This window comes from Pelobates fuscus, chromosome 9, assembly GCF_036172605.1.
Source record: "Pelobates fuscus isolate aPelFus1 chromosome 9, aPelFus1.pri, whole genome shotgun sequence".
NCBI lineage: Eukaryota > Metazoa > Chordata > Amphibia > Anura > Pelobatidae > Pelobates > Pelobates fuscus.
This window is the reverse complement of record NC_086325.1, coordinates 23669378-23680827: the sequence shown is the minus strand read 5'-3', so window position 1 is coordinate 23680827 and position 11450 is coordinate 23669378. Positions and strand designations below refer to the sequence as shown.

General features: G+C 42.8%; 1 protein-coding gene across 1 annotated transcript in view; it reads left to right on the top strand.

Moving 5' to 3' along the window:
- The first annotated feature begins 5319 nt into the window (after positions 1-5319).
- The window catches only part of LOC134572530 (class I histocompatibility antigen, F10 alpha chain-like), an 84766-nt gene continuing 78635 nt past the window's right edge, over positions 5320-11450 (top strand). The window contains exons 1-2 of the mRNA XM_063431545.1: positions 5320-5465; positions 5814-6071. Coding sequence (XP_063287615.1) covers positions 5411-5465; positions 5814-6071 — 313 coding nt within the window. The 5' untranslated portion in view covers positions 5320-5410. The remainder of the gene's footprint in view (positions 5466-5813; positions 6072-11450) is intronic.

Sequence of the window (11450 nt, the reverse complement as noted above, 5' to 3'; positions counted from 1 at the left end):
CTGGAAAATAATGTTTATTTTAAGATTTGTTTTTGATAGTTCAGCTATTATTTCCTAAAATTCCCTTTCCCCTTTATTCTCTAATATTCACAGTTCAGTGAATCAGCCCCAAGCATTGAATCCTTTTAGGTGTCATAATGTGTTGTGGTTATAGCTCAGCACTGAAATCATTATTTACCCAGTAACTAATGACATACCAGCAACTCATTTTCTGATTGGTGTTTTGAAATCAGGCTGTTTCTCGGAAATCAGATCATTTCTTCTGTTTGACCGTCAGAAAATCAATTCTTACACTAGAGGGCGCTCAGTGTATGTGGATGTAAAGGATACACGGTATAATAAGCCAGCATTTCACAATCAATCAGGGGATCCCCTTAAGGACACGTGACATGTGTGACATGTCGTGATTCCCTTTTATTCCAGAAGTTTGGTCCTTAAGGGGTTAAACAATCCTGTAGTTGACGCAGCCGAGCAGTCCTAATGCTGGTCATACTGAAACCATACTGTGCCCCTGTCAGCCATCTTGTTATATGCTACCTGTCCCTCTGTGAGGTTTTTAACCACTGTGTGTCAATCACCGTGTTCTCTGTTTGATCTATGTATGTATTGAGTGTGAACGTGACATTGCACTTGGGAGATTTGTTGACTGCACTGGGTTTTAATCACAGCGCCATTGATCCTTAAATGTTTCTAGTTATTAAATCCTTGTTGATAGTGATCCAGCATCCAGTGTTGTTGCTGATAGTTTTGATAATGAACAACGTGCTGGACAGAATAATGTTACTGTCCTCCTAGCTACAGCATGCCAAACGTGGCCAGGGTGTGAGGGTTAAACCTCAATCGGACGAGAAGTGTCTTATTTTTTATATTGTTTTATGTTTACGTTCGGTAGGTGATGTGAGATAGTGTTGAGTGGGTAATGTAGGAGTTTGGAGAGAGTGCAATAAAATCCCAGGGTAACCTTTGCAGGATCAGTTAGATGGCAATCAGCAGGAGTTTTGGAGAGGTTGGTCCCAATTTCTGACGTACTGGGATGCCTGTGTCTGTTATTTCTCCTTCTGTTTTCAGCACATTGTTCAGTCGTATTCCCCCCTGGCCCTCTCTGGAGATCATTTTCTGGATAAATACGATTTTATTACACAAGATTCTGCTGAGCAAATTAAACAAACCTCTGAAATACACAATATCTCACTGCATTTAACCCAGCTATGCTACAAGTGATAAGATGTAGGGCTTAGTGGGGATTGTTATATTATCAGGGTAATTTAAAAAGCTTTGAATGACCCGCACCTAATGGGGCAAATCTATCCAGTGTTGTACAGGGCAATTCAGAATGCAATATTTATTTATTTATAAGTATTTTACCAGAAAGGATACATTGAGAATGATCTCGTTTTCAAGTATGTCCTGGGTCTACAAAACATTGCATTGTTATAATAGGGAACAATGTTACAAAAAATAAAAATAAATACACACACATATCCTTTCTCTCTCTGTCTAATAAATATAATCAACCATGACAGGTGCATTCTGTGCTGAGGTATATTGCCATAGATCTCTTAAAAGATTTTAGATTGAATGAAGATTTGACTGTGTCCCTGAGGTTAATCCATAATTGCGGTGCTCTGTAGGAAAAGTAGAATGGAGCCACTTTATTTTTGTATTGCGGTATTCTAGATACCGTGCTGGTACTGCATCGGAGATTATAGGAGGACATTATTCATACTATATAACACTGTCTGTCTGGATTTTCCCAACCAGGCTCTGAACAAGGCAGAATTCGCCCTGGATTTCAGCTCAACCAAACACTGCTGGATGAAATATGGACCCAATCATTAAAATTTGGGCCCGGATGCTTCAAATCGGAGCCTGGATTTTAAATCTCTGAACTTTTTGCCTGCTACAACATGTAAAATGTGTGTAACAATAAAAAAGATATAACTGCAAATAAATTCAGTGCATCCATTCCATCATTATAGATAAACCTTCCTTTCCCCGGCCTACCATGCCATAGATGAGGGTATATCTACTAAACAGTGTGTAGCCAGTGGCTGTTAAATGTACCTATAAACAAGTGACTGGGTAGCCATGGGAGGGGTTAGTAGATATTCCCCCATCTGCCGTATTACAGGTGGAGCATTAGGGAGGTTTTAGTAATATGGGGATCTTATTGACCCTTACAGACAGCACTGGTCAGCCGCCACATGACTCACTCTTGTCTTGCTGAGGAATTTTTTTAACTAATTGCCCACTAACTGCCAGTGCTGCGAGTGCAAATAGTATTTCAAATGAACGTTCACTTGCTCTTTCTTATTTGCGCCTGTGTATCCTACTAAATGCATTTGGTCCTGACTTTTTTTTTTTTTTTTAAAGGAACACTATAGATTTAGGAACAATATCTGTGTTCCTAAAGTTATAATGCCCTGATTGCAGAATAGTTTTAGTTCTAACCCCCGCACCTCCCCATCCACCTCCCACACACACAAAACCTGAGAAAAGGGTTTTGCTCCCATTTTTTCCAACTCCAAGCCTCCCCTGCTGCCCTCTCAGCCTCCTGCCAAGCCATCTGGCTCTCTAGCTGATGGTCCATCCTATGCTCCATCCAGCAGCATTAGAAGTGATGTGCATGCGCAGCAAGTACCGTGCACTCATCCATATTTCTCATATGAAAGCAATGAATCTAGTCATAGTAGAGAAAGTTTAAGTAAAAAGTGTGTATCAAAGACCACATAGGGAGGGAAAGTCCCCAAAACAGGTGTAGTGGTAAACAATAACCATAAGATACGACCTGAACACAGGCGAGTGGCAGAGTCTTATCTATAAAATATAAATAAGAAACATAACATAGTGTATACTGTATACTGAAAATATGTAAATAATATGAAGATGGACTACCACTCACATTTACCAGAGCCGTACCAGGCTCTGTATAGCAGGCTCAAAGGTGCCAATACAGGCTAACGAGACTCCAAGGCAGAAATATGAAGAGTTCCGTAGTAAAAAAGGATTTATTTTATAAATAAGAATAAAAAATCAAACAGTAAATTTTATCTTAAAAATAGGTAGTTAGTAACATTAAAATTAGGGATTTGTACATATTCCAAAACCTGTACTTTGAAAAGAATCCAGATGTGAAAAGCACTCATTTAAAACTCGACACTGAATGTATCTGGTCAATTTGTGCAAATTCAGTCGGGTTGGCTGAATTCTGACTGGAATCACCATTAGTAAATATGAGTATTTATATTCTGATAGGAATCCGAAGATTTTCACTGGAATTTCTCCATTCAGACAAAATCTCATGTTTAGGTAATAACTGTATGTGTATAATGTTATTTATTTGACAGTGCTTGTACACTGCTAGTGGTGACCTATTGAGATACAATTTAATGTAACATTTGTTTCCCTTGGTTACATTCTATAGAATCTCAGCTGTTTCGAGTTTCCTTTTCCTCTTTTAGAGAGTTAGAGCTACTGATCATCACATTGGTGCATAGTTGCTCCTTCCCTCTTTATATCACAACAGATAAAATTATTATTTGGGATAATGGGAGTTGGCTTTATCAGCACTGTTAATGAGGCTCAATCTGTGTGAGGACATGCCTACCAAAAATTCACATATTAGATTTTTGCTGCAAACTTTAACTACTGTACTAAGCTTTAATTATCAGTATATTATGCCTCATTTCCACTGAGCGGATCAGTTCGGGTCGGTACAGTTTGGAAGGTTTAGAATGGTCCAGCCTATTCTGGTGAGCGTTTCCACTGCAAGTCAGACCTTCAGGGGCTATGCGGGGTTTAGAAAAAATGCTCTTCCTGTCCACCAATCAATGGATTGTATAGTAGCTCCGCCATAACTATACCATTTTCTATGGAACTACATCTGAAACAGGACCCTGAATGGTGCGATTCGGTTCGGTTGTATGGGCCACTTACATAATGGAAATACTCAAAATAGCGAACCATACCCAACCCAACCGATCTGCAAACGAGGCATTAAGAGTAGCTAGCCATTGTGCGGACATCCACTCCTCCCCCATTGGATGTGGAGATTTTGTGCAATTGTGTTTGCAGCCTGCCTTGTTAAGAGCACTGTCTTTGCTTTTTCTAGTGAACCTGCTCACAGATTCACGTTAAAGGAACACTATAGTGCTAAGAATACAAACCTGTATACCTAACGCAATATTGCCCCTGTCCCTAGTTATATGTGCGCCCCTTCAAACAAAATTAATAAAACAAATGAATAACTTACCATTTATCAGGAAGCATTGGTGCTGCTCGCCTCTTTTCTTCCCACAATGTCATTCAGGAGGCAAGGACTCTTCCAACAATGGTCCAATCCATATGCACATGCGAGGTGAGCTTCCCCATAAGAAGGCATTGTATTAATCACATGACTCAGGAAGACGGCCACTAGATGTGGATTTACCCTGCAATACTTTACATTGCAGGGTTAACAGTACAGGACAACAGCACACGGGACCACTTATTTGAGATGGGTGATTTTTGTGTCCCTTTAAGTAATAACCCTTTCTTAATAAATTAATATATCATTATTTTAATTATTTATAAGGCACCAAAATATTCTTCATCTCTGTACAATATCTGGACTAACAATATACCTGCCAACATCCCAGTGCAAGGGATAGGAATAAAGGGGGCATGCCAGTCATAATATTGCACTGAAAGGGGTCCGAGTACCTGGAAAGAATAAGCTGGTGAATGTACACCAGGCTGACTGTTACTCTGAGTGTAGCTCAAATTCTGCTACATTTTCTGGGAGCAGCTCCCTGGTGTACCCAAAAGCGAGACACTAGGAAACACTGGGGAAGGCGGGCCAGGACCCTGAAATAGGGACTGTCATGCTGAATTTGTCCCACCAGGTTTAGCTCTGACAGATGAGCTATAACATTGCTCCATACCTTTTATGTAAACCCTTAATATTTACTCACTGCTTGATGGTGCCATACCTGCCCAGGGTAGGGGCATTTACTGTGAATTACTGAGACTCAGAGACCAGGATCTGCTGTTTATTATTATGTTCATAACAAACCAGTTTTATTTTATTCTGTCACAATGGGATACTTTGTTCACACAGCTCACAGAATGTCAGGTTTTTTTAATCTGTTGCAGGTTTATATTAATGTCTCTGTATCTGTAAAAATAAATAAATAATAAAAAGTTCCCTTTCACTTTCACTCTAAGCTCTCACAACCTGTAACATCTCATTCTGCCCGGTTACTGGTGATTTACAGGATATTAATTTTCCCATTGGACAGCAGCAGCCAATCAGCACAGAGCTAGCTTGCTCTATATATATAAACTCAGAGCTATAGAACACCAGGAACTCTCAGTCTGAGTCGGTCAGTTGGTTTCTGATAGTTGGAGGTTTCTCTGTTTGAACCCCAATATGACGGGGCCCCTCCTCCTGCTGCTCACTGTGGGGGTGTCTGGGGTGTATTGTGGTGAGTATAATCCTAAACCAGCAGATATAGTGTATTCCAAGTGTCTGTCTCTGGGCAGTGGGCACTCTCACCATGACTTCTGTCTCTCTGTCTGTCTCAGGTCGTTCACCATTGCATCTGTCTGTCTGTCCACTCTCTTTGACATGTGTCTGTCTCAGGTCTCTCTCTCTCTCTCTCTCTCTCTCTCTCTCTCTCTCTCTCTCTCCTTGACGTGTGTCTGTCTGTCCCATGTCTCTCTCTCTCTCTGACATCTGTCTGTCAGTCTGTTTCAGGTCACTCTCTCTCTGACATGTGTCTGTTTGTCTCAGGTCTCTCTCTCTCTCTCTGACGTGTGTCTGTCTGTCTCAGGTCACTCTCTCCAGTATTATTACACGGCGGTCTCAGTTCCTGGATATGGGCTGCCTGTATTTTCTATCGTTGGATATGTGAATGGGAGGCAGATTGATCATTACAGCAGTGATACCGGCCGGGCTGTTCCTGTGGCTCCGTGGATGAATAATGAGGGAAAGGATTACTGGGAGAGACAGAAACTGATCGCTAAAGGCGCTGAGGCTGTATTCAAACACAATGTGAAGACATTAATGCAACGCTTCAACCAGACCGGAGGTGAGAAACACACTGACACAATATATACACACACACACAGGGCCGGCCTTAGGCATTTAGACGCCCTGTGCGAAAAATCTTCACAGCGCCCCCCCCCCCCCCCCCCCCGTCATCCATGTATGCTGTAATGTTTGTGTTGTCTGTGTATGTGATAGTAGGTGTGATGACTGTGTGTGATATGTATGCTATGTGTGATATTTGTAATGGGTGTATTAACAGTGTGTGATATGCGTGTATTGGTTGTATGTGACACACACAGAGTCAGACGGCCACACACACACACACAGGCAGACAGTCATACACACACACACACAGACACACAAAGGCAGACAGTCTCACACACACACACACACAGACACACACAGGCAGACAGTCAGTCATACACACAGACACAGACAGTAATACACACAGACACACACAGAGGCAGTCAGTCATACAGACAGTAATACACACAGACACACACAGAGGCAGACAGTAATACACACAGACACACACACAGTCATACACACAGACACACACAGAGGCAGACAGTCATACACACAGACACACACAGGCAGACATAGGCGTGCGCAGCCTATTGCATTAGGGTGTGCACCCTAAAGCACAAACACACGCCGCGTGTATATGTATGTGTGTGTATATATATATATATATATATATATATATATATATATATATATTTATTTATACACACACACACACTGCTGTGTGTGTGTGTGTGCGTGTAAGGGCGCTATGTGTGTGGGTGCTGTATGTGGGTGTGGGTGCTGTGTGTGTGCTGTATGTGTGCTGTGTGTGGGGGTGCTATATGTGTGTGTAGGTGCTGTGTGTGTGTGTGCGCTGTGTGAGGGTGCTGTATGTGTGTAGGTGCTGTGTGTGTGTTTGCGCTGTGTGAGGGTGCTGTATGTGTGTGGGTGCTGTATGTGTGTGGGTGCTGTATGTGTGTGTGTGGGTGCTGTATGTGTGTGTGCGTGCTGTATGTGTGTGTGCTGTATGTGTGTAGGTCCTGTGTGTGTGTGTGTGCTGTGTATGTGTGTGCTGTATGTGTGAAGGTGCTGTATGTATGTGTGTAGGTGCTGTGTGTGTGGGTGTGGGTGCTGTATGTGTGTGGTTGATTGTGGGGGGTGGAGGTGGGGGTACATGACTCAATATCCCCCCTCCCTTCTTACCTTATGTAGGGAGGGGGGATTCTTGTTCCTGCTGCCTTCCCTGGTGGTCCAGTGGAGGTGAGGTGCCGTTTAGTTAATATCCCCCCTCCCTTGTTACCTTATGTAGGGAGGGGGGACCATGCTACCGCCATCCCTGGTGGTCCAGTGGAGAGTGAACTCTACCCTGCGGGGCTAGAGTTCACTCTCGCGAGATTTGAGCGTTGCTGCGGCAACGCTCAAATCTCGCGAGAGGAACCCGGCGGAGCTGCTGGCAAGAGATCCGCCGGTCCTCTCCTGCCTCCCTCCCTGCGGGTCGGTGGGGAGGAAGGCTGAGAGCAGAGCCGGCGCTCGGATAGCGCCGGCTCTGCATGAGCCGACAGCGGAGATCCTGAGATCTCCCCTGCCGGTCTCAATACATAGGCGTGCTGCGGGGATTAGGGTGTGCCCAGGCACACCCCGTGCGTACGCCTATGCAGGCAGACAGTCATACACACAGACACACACAGGCAGACAGTCATACACACACACACAGACACACAGAGGCAGACAGTCATACACACACACACAGACACACAGAGGCAGACAGTCATACACACAGACACAGACACACACACACACACAGTAATACACACACAGAGGCAGACAGTCATACACACACACACACACACAGACAGTAATACACACAGGCAGAGAGTCACACTCACCTGACAATCACAGTTACCTGTGGAGGCAGTGCAGCTCCTGGTGACTGGTGGGGAAGCAGGGACTCCTTCCTGCTTCCCCTGCAGCCGTTTTCCGGCGCTTTTAGCTCCGCCCCCGCCGCACGGTAAGCTCCGCCCCCGCTGCAAATGTAAAAAAAAAAAAAGATTTTTTTTTTTTTTTTTTTTTTTTTTTTAAACCCGGCCGGCTGTGCGGCCGCACGGCGCCCCCTGCTCCATGGCGCCCTGTGCGGCCGCACAGCTCGCACACCCCTAAGGCCGGCCCTGCACACACAGTATATACACACTGACACACATAGTATAAACTATTTCAGGGAATAAAAGCTTCCCGGATATTTAAAAGGATTTCTCGCTCCCCACCAGGGAATGTTTTATGTATTTGCATACTCGTCACATACCAATAGCTGTACCCACAAAGAACTTCCCTCGGGTGGGTTTGAGTACTAACCCAAAGTCTAGTCCCTCTTTATGCTATAATGCCTTCAATGAACTCTCTGATACGGATAAATGACTCTATGCATCTATGGGGAAGGGATTTGGGCGGTTCAATCCTCTTACCCTTTGAAAATAACTAAATGATCCTTCAGTAGCATTTCCCATTGGGAGGCCTACTATAAGCTTGCTATGAGATGGTATCTAATACCTTCCAGAATATCACACATCTATACAAACTAATCCCCAAATTGCTGGAGATGTCTCCAGGAGAGAGGCTGCCAATGCCTAGAATCATACTGGAAGCAATTAAGAGAGATAATATCTACATCATTCATTGGGCATCAATCTGCCTTTTAAACCAGAAATCTCTCTACTACACACATTTTCCTATCTGAAATTATAGTGATATAATCCATATTCTTTTAGCGGAACAAATCAGCATAGCATTTAACTGATAGAAAACATGCCCTCCTATCATACGTTGAGTGCTGGAAAGGGTCGAAACATCCGCTCACTATGAAGAAATTGCATAAGTTGAAGAGAAGGGTTATGACAAAGTGGGTGGCAGAAGGTCAAATAAATATATGCAAAATAGTGATTTCTAAACACCAGCAGAGTAGTGGATGAGCGGTATCGAAGGTACATATATGGGTTGCAAAACTGATCCTATTCTCCAGAATTGGGTCTATGCTCCAATAACTTACCTTCAGTCATTGGGGTGAGAAACATCATACTGATCTATTGCAGTTGGTATGTTCCTGATAACACATTGGCAATGTCATGTTATGTACTTCACTTCCTCTCTTCTCTCTTCATTCTACTTCACTTTACCTGCTCCTCTTTTCCCTATTCCTATGCACTCATGTGATATGCCTACAATAATCACTTACTAACTAGAAATCCAAACTGCATTACACAGCATGGTAAGTTATTGGTTTAACAATGTGATGTATATTGTTAAAACCAATAACTAACCATTTTGTGTAATGCCGTTTGGATTTCTAGTTAGTAAGTGATTCTTGTAGGCATATCACGTGAGTGCATAGGAATAGGGGAAAAAGACTGAGAAAAAGACTCATTAAACCGAGTCGCAGTACTTAACAGAGCACAGTATGTTTAAGCTTCTGTTTAATATATGTGTGTAACATGACATGCAGACGGAATGTGAAAATCTATTTAAATGTGCTGTATCATGCCTAAAAGAAGATTATCCTTGTAACGTTTTGCCTCGATCACACGAATTGCTCTATTACTGTTATCTATCTGTTCTATGAACAATCTTGAAAAAAGAAATACAACTTTTCATTCTAAAAACTTGTATTTAAATATCTAAAATTTTTGCATATGCCCACGATACATCTATTAACAATGAAGGTTAAATATCTGTTTGTTTGTTGTTGTTTTTTTTTTTGGGGGGGGGGGGGGAGGGGGGGAACATGTTAGAACACACAGTAACACCGTGTAGCAATCATCTCTTGAATTTTTGTCATTTTCTCATTTTTGAGCACTCAGGGTGGCACATTCTGGTGTATTATTAGCTATTTAGCATTAAGATTGGTTTTGTTTAAATACTATTACCTGCTAACATTAGACAGGAAGCTTAGTTATAGATGGTATCCGTAGGACCCAGGTAACATGCCTGGAGACAGGGGTATTTATTCTGGATCTACTAGAAAATGAGCACTATAGTTATGTAGGTTGCAATGAGACTGAGGTGTCTGTATCACCCAATAAGGATTTGAACATTATAGTTAAGTAGGTCCCAGGGATTCTACATGGAGACCAGGCACGAACTGGCCATCAAGGAAAACTGGGAATAAGGCCGATGGCCAGGGGCTGAGGCTGTCAAGGGAGATCAGAGAAGTTCCAAGTGCCAGCCCACTGTATGTCATAAAATATAAAAACACCAAATACACCCTGCTCTCATTCTGCCAGCAGTCAACTCAGACTGCATAGATTCAGTATATTTATGTCCAAATGTATCCACTTAATGGCATAGTAAATAACAAGTATCTTTGCAACACAGTTGCTCTTAATCACTTAAGGACACATGACATGTTTGACATGTCATGATTCCCTTTTATTCCAGAAGTTGGGTCCTTAAGGGCTTAAAATCAATCTTTTTAGAGTCCTTTTAAAGGGACACTATAGTCACCTGAACAACTTTAGCTTAATGAAGCAGTTTTGGTGTATAAAACATGCCCCTGCAGCTTCACTGCTGACTCCTCTGCCATTTAGGAGTTAAATCCCTTTGTTTATGAACCCTAGTCACACCTCCCTGCATGTGACTTGCACAGCCTTCCATAAACACTTCCTGTAAAGAGAGCCCTATTTAGGCTTTCTTTATTGCAAGTTCTGTTTAATTAAGATTTTCTTATCCCCTGCTATGTTAATAGCTTGCTAGACCCTGCAAGAGCCTCCTGTATGTGATTAAAGTTCAATTTAGAGATTGAGATACAATTATTTAAGGTAAATTACATCTGTTTGAAAGTGAAACCAGTTTTTTTTTTTCATGCAGGCTCTGTCAATCATAGCCAGGGGAGGTGTGGCTAGGGCTGTATAAACAGAAACAAAGTGATTTAAAGCGGCACTGTCATGCCGAATCCCGTTTTTTTTTTAACCCCCCTCCCGCCTCCACTACATCCAATTGACCCCCTAGTCACCCCCAAATGCCCCTAAACCCCCCACATTACCTATTTTTTATTCTTTATTTTCTGCCCCGATCTTTATTCAGGGCGCCGCCATCTTTGTGTGGGTAGATGAAGTCCCTGTGGGACACGTCATCTGCCCACACTAGACAGACTGTGAGATTCCCGCACATGCCCAGTGAAACACCTGGACATGCGAACGGGAATTTCACCTATTCATTCATTCATCAGACAGATGAATGAATGAATAGAAAAAATCAAACGAACAAACAAACACCGAATATCAGTGTTCGTTTGTTTGTTCGGTTTATTACAAGGAGGGAGCTACCGGCGTGCAGCTCCCTCCTTGTAATATGTAAAGACAGAAGCAGCAGGGAGCTGTGCTCCCCACCACTTCATAAGCCCCCCAGATCCCCCCTCACTCTATGG